Below are 15,529 nucleotides of genomic sequence, written 5' to 3'. Positions count from 1 at the left end.
CAGATGGCTCCTCCCACCGTTGTCATGGCAATCACAATGTCCTGCATGCCCAAGGGTGAGACAGTGAACTCCACACAGTCCCACAGGTCCTCCCTCTGACCTGCTCCTTCTGAGTGGAGCTGTGGGGTCAGGGTGGAGGCAAGCAGATGCAGGCAGATGCGGTAAGGGACATTCTCATGCAGCTCAGTCAGCAAGAAGTCCCTGCAACCAGAGCCAAGATGGGTGTTAGCGCACTCAAACTGGGTGTAGCTCCCGTTCCACCAGCAGCTTAGCCCAAACCCACCCCTTCTGACACGTCGTCGCCCGAATACCCTCTTTGGTGGGGCAGTTACAAACCTGCTCTCTTCCCCAAGCCCTGTCCCAGGGGCCCCTTTCTGTCCCTCTACACTTGTTCCTCTAATCTCTGTTTCTTGTTTATCTAGGTCATGTCCAGCTGTGTTTCCTTTATTTGTCCTTTGAGCCTCTCCCCTCAGATCTTCATATGTCCACTGTAGTAGCACGCTGCCGTTGGTCAAAATGTTGGCCACCAGGGACCCTCCTGCTGATGGAACAGTCCGGCACTCTCCACGATGACACCTGAACCCCAGCTGTGTGTGTCGAAAACATAGCCGCCCCCCGATTCCCTCCTCCATCACCCGGTAGGCACATATTGGTGCCACTCCTCCGTCCATGGCCCACCCTGTTCTACCTTGAACATGGTCTGGCCTGCCAAATATCATAGTGGTGCCTGTATTGCCTCTGCTGGTTTTGATGGAGGAAGTGCCATTCCTATGGCTGAAGTCCCCCTGCCGCCTTGGTGAGCCCATTGTTTCATTCTTACTGAAATAATCAACATTGTAGATATGCTGTTGGCCAGAGATTGGGGAGACAGCCACGTCCTCGCTTCCCTTGTCTGATGATGTGGATGAAGTTTGCGCGTCGCGGCCGCTGCGCGTCCGGTTGGAGACGATTGTCGCGCGGCACAGACAGAACAGCACTGCCGAGAAGGCAACCAGCGATTTTCTTCCCATTCTTCTCTTCTTACCAGTTCACTTTCACTGTATTTAGTGCAAATGCATAGTGGACAGCACCGTTACTGTCGGCGGAGATCCGAGGCGAGAAAGAGAGTTATGGGGGCAGGTGGCTTCCATTACACAGTCCTTCACCACCATCAAAGCGCTGTATTCCCCCGATGGCCAGCACGAGAACAATCTGCGGTAAAATCGGACAATACAAATTATATACCATAGAATAATAGATGGCTGATTGATACAGACCACACTTTTAGAGAATGAGCCAGACTGCTATCACTTACGAATGCTTTGTTTTAAGCCTTACCCCACATGTTGGTTACGCACGCAACTCAACAGACCAATAAATAGGTCACACCGCGTATTAGAATGGTTCATGTAAACGGCAATAAATGTAAGATGCAATTTGGCTATTGAGAGAGAACTTACATTTCTAGGTTTTCGAGAACGAAGACGGAGGAAATTATCTTTTCAGGTACATTTGTCTCAGTCTTGTCCTGTCTGGCTGTCTGTGATGGTTGTCGTGAGGAAAAGTGTGTGTTTTTGTGTCTGTCAGAATGTTTGTAGCGTTGTCATCAGCAGTCAATTACATGAGTCATAATTTCAAGTCCCTACTCCAATCTTAATTTCCCTGACACCCTTTCTGTTTTTTTTGTGCCTTTCCATCCTTCCACCCAACCGACCTTCCTCCAGTTAACTCCCACTCCTTACTCCCACATTGGGTGCTAGGATGTAGTCGTCAATGCTGCTGTGTGTAGTCTTTTGTCCATACTATCAAATCAGGCAGATTATTGGAAATGCAATATAATGAGATTGTTTTGTGCAAAAAAAATAGTTTGTTATTATCAGGCATAATTGTCTTGTAATAGCCTAAGCATGATATATTCATACTTATTCAAAAATGTAGGAAAATAAACTCTGATAACAGTTTATAACACATTCTTCATGATATAGGCAGATGTTACAAATACTAACGAACATCTGGATATTGTCAATAGTGGGCTATAATGTAAAGCTGAAATCTAGGACTATGGTTTGTTTTGATGTGATGCGATTTCCAAACCTAGACTCTAATAATCAGGGATTCAACAAGGGTTCTTCTAAGATCCTCAAAGTTCTTCGAAGACCCCCAGGGTTCTTGGCACTGAAAATGAATCAAGGAACCTCCTTAGTTGGTGGGGGTTCTTGCAGGAACCTAACTGCCCAACTTCGATTTGAATTTGAAAGGACAGCAGGTGCAAGGGTTGTCCCTTGTATGATCTATATTCATATTGTTTTACAATGATACTCTCTATCTTTTCATATTTGTGCAAATCTTTCTAAAACAGAAAATGGACACAATTCAATGGGTATCAATCAACAAAGCGTTAAGAATATTTAGGCTATAAGAATATGTTGAAGGCTAGCTGTATTGGGTGCAGATGACTGAACTGATCACCTATTACCTCATATTTAGATTTTTTTATTATGAATTGCCACTAAAATCATAATAAACACGGACAACTCAAATATTGTGTTATTGTTCTTGTTGTTATGCATATTATTATTATTATTAATAATAATAACAACAATAATAATAGTAGTGGAGTTAAAAAAAATAACCCCAAAAGGTTCTTCAAAGGGTTCCTCGAGGATCCATTAAAAGGAGTTCTTTGAAGAATTTATAGGGGTTCCCACACAGTTTCAAGTTGAAGAACCCCTCAAGGATACTCCAGGAACCTTTTCTTTTTAGAGTGTACAGTGACCTCAAGTGGTAATAATTGATAGTCGGTCTACAAAATGCTACAACAAGCCTGTGTTTCTTTTGTACACAATCAAACACTTCTGAAGTTTTTGCTGAAACATTCATGTCTGGTTAGATAAACAACCTCCTTATAACTTCTTTAAAATACTATTTAATCTTTGAAATAATTATGGAGAATTATAACAAGGATAATCAGAGCTGGATTACATCAATCTAAATACTCATTCATTGCTAATCATCAGATAGGTAATAAAACTCACAGTTTAACAACACCTACTGGCAGTTATAATGGTCACAAAAAGCTTCATATCTTTCTCTGAAGATCTTTAATTTGAGAACATTTAGTCTTTGATCAGTTTTGACTCAGCAGTTCTATGTGGAGGTTATTGGAGGTAATGATTATATGTCCATTCCCAAGAGGAAAAAATTGGCAAGCCAGCAAGATAGTAGTGCCAAGGGAGAGGACAGGAACAGTGTGCAGCATCAGTGGAGGAGATGATTTTAATAAGACCGCTGGGAAGCCCCCGGGGGATGCTGGGTAAATGAGTCTAATGATGACTCTCTACGATCCTCCCCTCTGAGCAATGGGAGTTAACAATGTGCGGGATGATGACATAACACACAAACATCTAAACATACACGTATGGGCCATCCGATATCTGCCACAGTCACATACGATTTAGCCATGTTTTATTTGTTTGAATTGACAACTTACAGCCAGGGTTGTTAAAGGGCAACAAAGAAATACACGCCTGAATGCTCTCTCAAATGAGCTAAGATTGGCATGAAACCATTTGTATATCTTTATAGTATAGATGGTCTCAGGTGTTAGTCAGCCTCACATGTCTTGTTGATGTGACCTTTCTGTGTGGTATGAGTTGATACACTATATATACAAAAGTACGTGGACACCCCTGCAAATGGGTGGATTTAGCTATTAGCTGTATAGCTGTACTCAGGTCCAACACTCACTACCGAGTTTCAGACTGCCTCTGGAAGCAACTTCAGCACAATAACTAGTCGTAGGAAGCTTCATGAAATGGGTTTCTATGGCCAAGCAGCCACATACAGTACAAGCCTAAGATCATCATGCGCAATGCCAAGCATCGGCTGGAGTGGTGTAAAGCTCGCCACCATTGGACTCCGGAATCTCAGTTTGGTAGATGCCAGGAGAACGCTACCTACCCCAATGCATATTGCCAACTGTAACGTTTTGTGGAGGAGGAATAATGGTCTGGGCTGTTTTTCAGGGTTTGGGCTAGGCCTCTTAGTTCCAGTGAAGGGAAATCTTAATCAATAACGCTAGAGATGATTCTGTGCTTCCAACTTTGTGGCAGCAGTTTAGGGAAGGCCCTTTTCTGTTTCAGCATGACAATGCCCCCGTGCACAATGCGAGGTCCATAGAGAAATTATTTGTCGAGATCGTTGTGGAAAAAACTTGACTGGCCTGCACAGAGCCCTGACCTCAACCCCATCGAACACCTTTGGGATGAATTGGAACGCCGACTGCGAGCCAGGTCTAATCGCCCAACATCAGTTCTCAACCGCCCTAATGCTCTTGTGGCTGAATGGAAGCAAGTCCCCACAGCAATGTTCCAACATCTACTGGAAAGCCTTCCCAGAAGAGTGGAGGCTGTTATACCAGCAAAAGGGGAACCCGTGGTGTGTAAGTGGTGTGTGTTCGCTGCTGGCCAATGCAGTGACAAATCTGCATACCTAAGCAGCAGGCAAGGGTATGGAAGGCCTACCTAGGCGACAAATGATTGGAGTAAATTTACCCTGAGCCAGGTCAGCAACACTGAAGATGCTGAGTTTGTTTTTGGGATGGCTTTGTTTGTGTATGAGGGCATGTAGGTGTCTATATAAATAGTTCACAATTAACAGGATAGAGGCAGAGGTAGAATTGAGACCCTAGAATAGTAATAATACATGTAGGCAATGAATAACAAAGAAATGGTGGCGCCATGCTGAGGATACGATGTCAAAGGTCCTCACTGTAGATGCTATTCTGTTTGGGTTGCTGGTCTTTTCTGGCATCCTGTGAAACATACTGATCATCCATGAGGTGAGGAGAAATAGAACCCTAACTGTCAATAGTCAAGAAATATCTCCGCCTGAGATAACATCACATAATTAGTATAGTAGTTCATTATACTCTTTCTCTCTCCCTCTCTCTCAGGTGTTCGTCGGCCATTAAAAGTCTCTCTTGTCGGCTCCCTCCCTCTGACACAATCCTGGTGAACCTGTCGCTTGCCAACCTGCTGACGTCTCTGTTCCTCACGGTGCCCGTCTTTGTGTCTGGACGTGTCTCTGGCCCTGGACTGATGCCACCTCTTCTTGCTGCTGTGAGTGTGGTGGCGGGCCGTGGGCTGCAGAGCCAGGAGCTGTGGGGTCCCTAGCAGAGCAACATGAAAGGAAGAGGGTGTGGGTGGGCCCGCAGCTGGTCTACGGGGTCAACCTGGCCTTCTCCCTGCTGGTGCTGGTCAACACCACCCAGGTCCACGGCAACACCATGGTGGAGCTGATGGTCATTAGCTACACCACCAGGCCCCTGCTGGGCTGTGTGTGGGATTTCCCCTCTGAGGAGCATGGCTCAGCCTTCGCCTCCTCCTCCCTGGCCCTCAACAAGGTGGCTCCACTGGTGCTGATGGTGGGCACCAACCTGGCTACACTGACCAAGCACGATGGGTAAGGCAGGGGGAGGGATGCAGGGAGAGCTGGACAGTCATGTGGTCAGTGAACGCAAGGGTAGTCATGTGATCATGATGACGCTGTTTGTGGTTGCGATGGTGACGTACTAGAACCATAACAAGGGGCACCATGCGAAGGGGCTGCTGACTGTGTCCCATTTCTCTACTTCTCTGTTTGTGGGGTTCAGACCTATGGTGGTGGCTCAGGGAAATTACAAGCTGAGGAGGGTCAAATGTCAACAGGAGGAAATAGTGGAGGAATGCAGAGCTCCAGACACAATGGGAAAGAAGGTAAAATAAACTGTTTCCACTATTCAGTAGGATAGAGGTAATCAAAGTACAGGAGAGAGTTGAAGCAAATATCAAATTATTAAAACAAATATGTGACTGAATAAATTAGTATGACTTTGTATGGAATAATTAAATAACCAGTGCTTGCCTTCCCCTCATTCTGTTTTTAAATGTCCACATATATATACAAACCCTGTTATAAGTAATAACCCATCAAATAAATACCTTAGAACATTTAAAGTCATGGAATGTTTAAGATCTGGAGTGTTGAAATATTGTGATAAGTTCTCACATTCTGCAAAGACAGATCCTGTTGGACTGTTCACTCCCTCTCAATGAGCTTCATGTAGAGGAGCCTCTGGCATAGAGGCTCAGAGATTGAGAGATGGTACAAATAAAGGCCTTTATTTTGACTGTTTTTTAAAGAGCAAACAAGACAGAACATGTAACAACAACTATCTATAGATAGGAGTGCCCTTTCACGTACAGTCTATACATCAAAAACATTCTGTCGCTCACAAAAGAGCAGGTTGACAGAAATAAATTGTGTTAACGTAGTCTCACTGACATGTACAGATGAACACATTTCATTGCAATGATGAACTCTACAACCTTTTCTATTAAACTCCTCCGAACAACTGACAGTGCTATTCCTCAGCACTGATAAATCAATAGAAATTGTGATGAAAAATAAATTAATGGGTTTGTCTCTCATAGGTGCCATGTTAAAACAGTCTGCCTCTGGAAGAGAATCAAATGTTTGCCAACGTATAGAGAGGAATGCCAACAACCATGTAATTCTAATGTATTGTTAGGCTATGTTAAGGCAAGTGTACTATTATTATTCCACTGACTTCCGCATAATGTCAGTTGTAGTGTGATTCAGGGTGTGGGACCTGTCAGTGAGTAAGAAAAGACTTAACGACAGCACGCAGCCGCCGGTGACCCACTGCCAGCACAATGGGTGAAATGGCGATGAAGATAGTGTTGGCAAAGCGAGCTATAACCAGAAGGAACCCAGCTGACAAACCTCGGTTGTAGTTGAAGTAGTTTATAGAAATTATGCTGGTTCCCCAAGACCCAATGAAGAGCATGATGAGGGCTAGAATCACCTGGAGAGAAAATTCCTCATTTTAACAACAATAACAATGTTACAGGTCCAAATCACATGTTGTACTTCTTTCTATCCACAATAACCAGGCGGCAGGCCACACACAAGACATCTTTCTGAATCATTCCAGTCTCTCTCACCTTGGCAGCCCGTCTCTCAGCCGGTATCCTCTTGATGACGGGCGCGTCCTGGGTCATGTGTGCTGGGTTGTGGGTCCTGCCGTGGGTGTAGAGTGTGTAGAGGGAGCCCAGGTTGGTGATGGCCATCAGGATGATAGGCAGGATCTCGTGGATCACCATGGAGGTGGTGGCATATGCCAGGCCGTTGTAGCTGGAGGGGAAGTTCCACACACAGCCCAGCAGGGGGCGCGTGGTGCTGGTGACCAACATCAGGGTCTGGAGGGGAGGGGGAGTAGAGAGGGAGCGTGGAGGGAAGAGGAGACGAGGAGACGAGATGGGATGGGGAGGGAAGAGAAGGTAGAGAAGGGGTATAAGACATTTTCCCACAATTCAAAGAGGAATACACATCACAATTGTCTATCACTCCGCTTGTATTGAATCAGGGTCCTACCTCTGTGCTGTTCTTGTTCCCCTTGGTAGAGTAGATGTGTGCAGGTATAGCATAGATCAGGTTGAGGAACCAGATGAGGCCCAGGCTAATCAGGAGGGTCTTGGGGGGCCTGCGGGGTCCGTGAACAGTCCCAGGGGGAGGGGCCACGCGTCTCAGTGTCTGGAAGTGGAAAGCACTGAGGAAGAGTGTTGACCACACGTTGACTGAGCGAAGCCACACCCACACCCCCATCAGGACGTGACACCCGTCTCTGGAAGAGTTCAGCTAGAGAGAGAGCTGGGTGTGAGGTTGTATGTGTGTGTACACTATAGTGCCGACCTGAACAATGCTCTTATCAGTAAGTATGGCATGGTATATTGTCAGACTGCTTTATTTTCACATGGCATATCTCTAGTTACAGCCACACCACCCGCCATAACCCTTGCATTTTAAACTACAATTACTCAAAGACTAGCCCAAATCTTTCCCATATCTCAAGTATCACAACCATTTTACTTAGAGCCCAAACCACACACAATCAGCATACCTCCTTCCCCCTTGTTTCAAGCACCCACATACAGCCCTCATTCTTCATGGCATGCCCTACCAGAGTGCCCGACCCCTGCCACATTCCTATCCAGCTCCTTACCTCCAGCCCCAGGTCAGAGATGACCAGCAGGACGTTCCTCAGAACAGACACCAGCAGGTTGGACAAGACCATGTTCATCAGGATGATATCTGAGTTACGTACTCCACTGGGGTCTTTGAACACGCTGTCCAAGATCACGCCAATCACCGTGGTGTTACCGACAATGCCCAGTAGGACCAAGATTATGTAGAATGCGGTCTGGGTGGGAGACGTGTTGACACGGAGCCCCACACCCACAGGCTCCAACTCTCTCAACTCTGGCATTGGGCTCTCCATCTCAGCTACTGAATTGGAGTTAGAGTTCTGGGTAGAATACTCTTCAGTCTCTCTGCATCTTAATCTGTTTCCCCAGTTTGTTATCAAAAGTGTCTTCTAAGAGTAGTTCTATTTCAGTATATGTCTGCAGCCTCTAATCCACTGCTAGATGTTTTATTCCAAATATGAACACCCTGTTGGTCATAGATCATAAATACAAACGTGCAAAACTCATATATTGATTGCTTCCCATCTATTATAGTTACACCTGTATAGACACTCCCTATTTCTGTAGCATTGAACACAAGCCCAACCTCCCACAGAACTACCAATGTCAAATCACCATGGACACCAGATAAATACAAAGTAGTTCCTGCCATACACATCCACCTAAAACTACAGCAAAGGGGTCTTTCCCTAGTTACCCAACCAACCTGTGCTGGGTCAGGTACACTGTACCCACCGGGCACGGACGTCAGTTCAATGTCTAGTTTTGATTTACATTTGGTTGAGTTGTCAACTAACATGAACTCAACATGAAATCAACAGAAAATGTCACCATGTCATTGGATTTAGGTTAAAAGTTTGGTGAAAAATGCCCTTATGTTGGTGACTTTTTTCAAATCCAATCAGTTTTCCAAGTTGATTCGATGTCACCAGATTGATGTTTGGGGTTGAAATTATATGGAAACAACATTGAATCAATCAGTTTTGCCCAGTGGGTATACCCATGGGTATGTCAGTGTTTCAACCTCAGATTTCTGCTACCAAGCTGAGAGTGCATAAAAATGGAACACAAGAGATTAATCAACTAGCCTAATTGAAACATGCTGCCTTAACAGCTATATAGGTTCATTATAATCCCTCACTAGCTCCCCCAGGGACGAATAGAGAGGTGCCTTTGTTTATGGTGCTCAATACGAAGTCCTCACTTGATGATTCCATTCATAAAACAAGACAAGAGATCATCTAAAAAGCATTTCATATATTGTTTGAACAAAAGCGTTGGACTATGATCTTTGGGGGGAAATTCAGACTTTTTTCTCTCCGCACGGACTTTAAGCATGGGGAAGCGCATGTGCCAACAAGTTACCCTTTTGGGGTGGAGATCCCAATAACCGAGGTGTGGCAGAGGTGTGTAATATCATAATGTTTTTAAATCTATGCATGGGTTCTGAAACGGACATGAATATGTATATGTTTTGATGGCTATCTTTCATTGATCTCCATATTCTGAAAGCATTCTCCATAGGCTATACTAGTATTGTGCCAATCAAATTGTAATTAAAGGGATTGCTTTAGATAAATGAACTGAAAAACGAACTGAATGAAAACCCCGATAGCTGGAAAAAGTGTCCCAACCAAATATGGTGGATAAATGAAACGTCCTACTCGGTCCATTTACAATTGTTTTTTAAATGTCACAGTTCTGGTTCTCCCATAGGCACCAATGCATTAGCAACTGGGTCTGGTCTGATTTCTCGCTTCCTCTTCTGTCCCAACTGTCCCAAAAAAGGAGTGGAGTCAGAGACAGAAGAACAAGCAAGACACTTTTTTTCTGGTTCAAAGAAAGTCAATTAACTAAGAAGACCAGGAGCAACATCTAGGAGCAACAACGGCTCAGCTGAGAAGTGGTAGGCCACACGAGCTCACAGAACTAGTCCGCAGAGTGCTGAAGCACGTAGCGCGTAAACATTGTCTGTCCTGAGTTGCAACACTCACTACCGAGTTCCTGCCTCTGGAAGCAACATGAGCACAAGAACTGTTCGTCTGGAGCTTCATTAGCAGCCACACACAAGTCTAAGACCACCATGCGCAATGCCAAGCGTCGCCTGGAGTGGTGTAAAGGGATAAATCACACTTCACCATCTGGCAGTCCGATGGACCAATCTGGGTTTGGCAGAAATCTGGGTTTGGTGGAAAATCATGTCAGTTTATATCCTGAGTAAACTATCCATTCAAAGATGGTACAGTGTGTGTTTGAAACAAGAACACTTACCCTCAGATGGACAAAGAGGTTAAAAGTTGTTTTTGCTAAGCATAGCTATGAATTTGTCTGTAGTATTTTTAATATTTTAATACAATGAATTGCAACTTTCAACCTTTTCAGTGGCATGTTGAAAGAGTCATACAGTAATTGAGCATTAGAACTTATTAATACTTATCTGTACTAAATATATTTGGTTTAAAATTATTATCTACACCTGGGGCAATGGACATTTGGGAGAATGGGCATTTACAGAATGTTCAGCTAGAAATGTATTGTCTAGATCAAATATGATATACTGTCAGATAGATTGGAATAGTATAGGAAATTGTGTGTGCATTCTTTTTGCAATTCCAGATACAGCCCTACTATTTGTTGAAAGCAGCCAATCCAATAGTTTCTGAAAATAAGTAATCTCCTGAGCTCTGTGTTCAAATGTATTTTTTTAAGTAGTTGCTTTTTCAGATCTGTTTTCAAATAGTTTTAAAAATGTAGTTACTTTCTGAGATCTGTATTCAAATAGTTAAAACATTTAGACATTTCTGGGGATCTGTATTGAAATAGTTGTAGTCAGCTCCAAAGTCACTATTTGTTGTCCCCAAAAATTGTTACTTTCGACAAAGCATATTTAAAGATGCACTGTGCAGAAATCGCTCCACCATTTCCTGGTTGCTAAAATTCTAATAGTTCTCCTAATTTCAATTCATATGACAAAACATGCAAGTATAGTGTGGACAATCATTGTACAACCTAAACTGGTGTAAAATATATTTAACTAGACGACTATATTGTATTTTAAGCTGTTTGAAGCTGGTGTAGAAAACAGAAAGTAAAAAATGAAAACATGAAACGTAAGAACAGGAAGCATAGACTCAGAGCACATAGAACAGATCTATTGCTTTTTAGACTTGTTTTCAATGATAATGACAGATCTGTAACTCACATTTCCATTTTTTTATTCAACCTCTATTTAACTAGACATTTCAGTTAAGAACAAATTCTAATTTACAATGGCAGCCTAGGAACAGTGGGTTAACTGCCTTGTTCAGGGGTAGAAAGACAGTTTATTTCCTTCTCAGCTCAGGATTTGATCTAACAACCTTTTGGTTACTGGCCCAATGCTATAACCACTCTAACCACCTGCCGACCCAGGTGAATTTGGTCGGTCCAAAAAGTTACATTTTGCAGCTAATTCTAGACTATATATTAAGATTCATATCTGATAGCCCACAACCATGTGCTAATGATCATACAGTGCCTAGTGAAAGTCTACACAACCCTTGCAGTCTTTTCAAGTATTGTAGTGGCAGAATAATGTTTGGGTACATTTGTCATAAGCAAACCCAGGTAAAAAGTTAGAAGAAAACGTGCAGTAGTCTTCTGAAAATTTAACCCTGGGATAAGAGTTTTCAGCGGGTCAATTACACAAATGTTTATCCCAAAGACAACCAGAAATTCTTTCCAAGAGGTGGTGAGCAATGTTCCCTCTAAATTGCTGGGGTGCAGCTCCCCCTGGATTGCCAGAGAAGAAATATCAGCGCTCACAAAGAAGCACGAGATTGAACTTCACTCAACTTTCTAGAGTTTTCCCCATTAGTTCACTCTATCAATGTTTCCCTTTACCGTGGGAATTGTGATCGAATCAACGTTACATTAGCCCCTTTCGATGCAACATACCGAAACAAAACTAACTATAAGCTACACGATATTTTGTCGTAGGCAGAACGCATCCGAGTAGGATTGCATTGACAAACACGTCTCGGGCACGCAACGCACTCTACACTGACCGACCCATGCGGCATAATCGGTGCGGTTGCAGTAGGCCTATATGCAAATAGACAGTGGTGTAAAGTACTTAAGGAAAAATACTTTAAAGTACTACTTAAGTAGTTTTTCGTGGTACCCGTACTTTACTTTACTATTCATATTTTTGACAACTTGTACTTTTACTTCACTACATTCCTAAATAAAATAATGTACTTTTAATTTTACATACATTTTTCCTGACACTCAAAAGTACTCATTACATTTTGAATGTTTAGCAGGACAGGAAAATGGTCAAATTTACGCACTTATCAAGAAAACATCCCTGGTCATTTTACTGTCTCTGATCTGGCGGACTCATGCTTAGTTTGTAAATTATGTCTGAGTGTTGGAGTGTGCCCCTGGCTATCCATACATTAAAATAACAAGAAAATGGTGCCATCTGATTTGCTTAATAAAATTAATTTTTAATTATTTATACTTTTACTTTTGATACTTAACTATATTTAAAACCAAATACTTTTAGACTTTTACTCAAGTAGTATTTTACTGGGTATCTTTCACTTTTACTTGAGTTATTTTTTATTAAGGCATCTTTCCTTTTACTCAAGTATGACAATTGGGTACTTTTTCCACCACTGCAAATAGAACACTGCCATATATATATATATATATATATAATATATATATATATATATATATATATATATATATATATCACTTTGAACTGGACTGTTTTTACAGAATGAGCTTGTCTTGAGATCAAAGCTAAAGCTACATGTAGCGCAGTGTACACATTTGTTCATATCCTTTGTTAGTGAGTGAGTTATTAGCCCAGTTATACTGTATATCATTTGTAGTCAGCAATGGGGGAGTGATTGCTTCCTACAAGAGCACAAAACGTGTGCATTTCTAGACGTCTTTGAAAAGCGAGTCAGTTAAAAATCTCTTAAGGATAGGACCCTTTTTTCCCATTTTCGCTTAAAATGACTTACCCAACTCTAACTAGGCGCAATTTAGATTTTGTCCACTATGAGAGAGAAAAACAGTAGTTGAACAGTTTTGAACATATTCATTTCTTCAAAAATGAAGGAGAAGCAGAGGAGAGCTAGCTACATTTAATTGTTTTTCCACTTTCACTTACTTAGCTAGTGAATGCAGCTAGCTAGTTCAGCCTACTCAAACGGAGAGGGATTCTATGGTACCAAACTGGTATGGCTATCCAACACTGGAACTCATCTAAGTCAATGTAGCTTAAGGGTTTTATTAATTTAATGCCACCGGGGCCCACACTGTATGATTGTAGCGGGTTTACTAACACGTTAGTTCTAGTAGTTATGTTGTTGACTTAACGTTAGCTAATATGGTGACAACTATGTAGGCGGTGGGTAGCGATTAGCGTTTATAATATGAAGGTTCGGCTTGGAAGGTTTTTTCGCCTAGTCACAGACAGTTAATGTGTTGTGCACTAATGTGACCTTCCTGGTCCCGTCCCTTTCACGTCCTGACCATAGGAAGCCTTTATTTTCTATGGTAGAGTAGGTCAAGGCGTAACTAGGGATTTAGTCTAGTTTATATTTTCTATGTAGGGTTCTGGTTTGTTTTTTCTATGTTGGTGTGTTGGTATGATTCCCAATTAGAGGCAGCTGGCTATCATTGTCTCTAATTGGAGATCATACCTAAGTAGCATTTTTCCACCTATGTATTATGGGATATTGTTTTGAGTTAGTGTATGTAGCACCTCTGTTGTCACGATTTGTTGTTTCGTTTGTTTGTTTTGCAAAGTTTCATTATTAAGCATTATGTGGAACTCAACTTAGACCATCTATACACCATCGCCTTGGACCATCTATACAAACGATCGTGACAGTCCCTCAGGTCAGTAAGTCAACACAGGAAGGAGTAATGGATGGATAGCTCATTTTTTTCCAAAGCTAAAATCATGGGACACACAGTATGGATGAACGGTCAGTTGTCGATGGGATATAAATAGCACTCCCACAACAATTCTCCATAAATCTGCTGTATATTATATTATCAAAGTAATTGTGACTGTATAGTGGATTTAACTATTTCTAATAATTCCTCATTTACTATAATAAAAATAAATAAAAAGGTTTCTCTGTGTAATCTCATATTTACAACATCAGAATAAAATAACATCCATTTTAGGATACAAAATATGTCAAATTAACCTGAGAAATTATTCAATGTCACACTCTTGTTGCGAAGAAATACAATACACCTGGAATGTACCACATATTTTCCTAAACTAACAAAACTAGGCTAATACCTTGGCTGGTGCTCATGAGTTCATAAAGCATATACATTATACATTTGTCATAAATTACCTGCAATGATGGGTCAAACACAGTGTGGATTAATGGTCAGTAGTTGATGGGATACAAATAGCACTCAGAAAGAAGATGCATTTTCGAGTTTGCTACCAACTTCAAAGAGGGAAGCTAGCATAAAAGCTAGCATAAAACCCACATGGAAAACTGAGATTCAGCAAATAACATATAAAGAGTGACTTTGACGCCAAACCAACAACAGTATTTACTAATAACATAAATTGCTAATGTACGATGTAAAAGGTGGATTTTATGATGTAATGTCAACTTAATACATTTCTAATTCTGCAAAATTGGAAAGCACATCAATAGAAAAAAAAACAATTCAACTCAATGGTCATCTCATAGAGCACTATTGTACATGTCAATTGTAAAACTCTTCTCTTGGAAGTGCGTGATGATGGGGAGGTACTAAGGCCAAACCTAACGCAGACTAAAGAGATGCCTTGTACACCTCTCACACTATGACGTACTACAATACTTTAAGTACTTGGAAAACACTTTGTTAGCTTGGCTTCTGCTTATCCTCTTGACACATTCTCTACTCCTCTACACTGCAAACACGCTTATGACGAAGGAAAGCAAAGTGCTAACTGACGAATCTGAATCATCTATGACTTTGTCATTGATTTCACAGATAATACCTTTTGGATGTCTAATAGATCTATCCAACTCTTGTTTTGACTCGTTCATCGCTTTCAGCGGTTTGCATGAGCCAGTTTACTGTCCGTGTATCACAGTCCTCTTCTTCATCAGGTATCTCAGGTACACTTCCACAGCTTCATTGTTGTCAGTTTTCATCAATTCCCCTGTCCAGTGGAAGGAATGTTACAGAGAGGAGGAGATTCCTGTGAGCAACTTTCTCTTTGGTTGTCTGTAGATACTTGATCCTGTACACGTTGATGTCTGGTTTCACTTCATATAGGGTTGTCCCATCTATCTGCAATCTTCCTTTTTCCTCTTTCACCCCTGTTAGCTAGTAGCACTTTGTCTCCTTCCTTACCTTGCGGTTCTAGAGCTTTTCATGGCGTGTATGTTCATAAAGGCTGTACTTCTGAGCTATTTGAGCTGCTTCATTCAGGTCTTTCTTCAAGTGTGATACAAACTCCAGATTATACTGTTGTC

The 15,529-nt window shown here is 41.9% G+C and overlaps 1 protein-coding gene and 1 pseudogene across 1 annotated transcript; one reads left to right on the top strand and one right to left on the bottom strand.

The window, feature by feature from the left end:
* The first annotated feature begins 4,814 nt into the window (after positions 1-4,814).
* LOC135541583 (olfactory receptor class A-like protein 4) lies at positions 4,815-5,744 on the top strand (annotated as a pseudogene).
* Positions 5,745-6,634: 890 nt separating this feature from the next.
* LOC135541582 (olfactory receptor class A-like protein 4) lies at positions 6,635-8,320 on the bottom strand. Its single transcript, XM_064967886.1, has 4 exons — positions 8,045-8,320; positions 7,417-7,680; positions 6,987-7,241; positions 6,635-6,847 (listed from the first exon to the last, which is right to left on the bottom strand). The coding sequence occupies exons 1-4, from the start codon at positions 8,318-8,320 to the stop codon at positions 6,635-6,637; spliced, it is 1,008 nt and encodes a 335-aa protein (XP_064823958.1).
* Positions 8,321-15,529: the final 7,209 nt, after the last annotated feature.

The sequence above is a fragment of the Oncorhynchus masou genome, chromosome 6, assembly GCF_036934945.1.
Source record: "Oncorhynchus masou masou isolate Uvic2021 chromosome 6, UVic_Omas_1.1, whole genome shotgun sequence".
Classification (NCBI taxonomy): domain Eukaryota; kingdom Metazoa; phylum Chordata; class Actinopteri; order Salmoniformes; family Salmonidae; genus Oncorhynchus; species Oncorhynchus masou.
This window is presented reverse-complemented; position numbering and strand designations above follow the sequence as displayed.

Bases quoted from the DNA above. Each gene is read 5' to 3' on its own strand.
- LOC135541582 (XM_064967886.1), bottom strand. From the start codon at position 8,320: ATGGAGAGCCCAATGCCAGAGTTGAGAGAGTTGGAGCCTGTGGGTGTG. The intron at 7,681-8,044 runs GTAAGGAGCTGG...CTCTCTCTCTAG, and splicing joins TCTCTGACCTGGGGCTGGAG to CTGAACTCTTCCAGAGACGG. The intron at 7,242-7,416 runs GTAGGACCCTGA...CCTCCCCTCCAG, and splicing joins GGAACAAGAACAGCACAGAG to ACCCTGATGTTGGTCACCAG.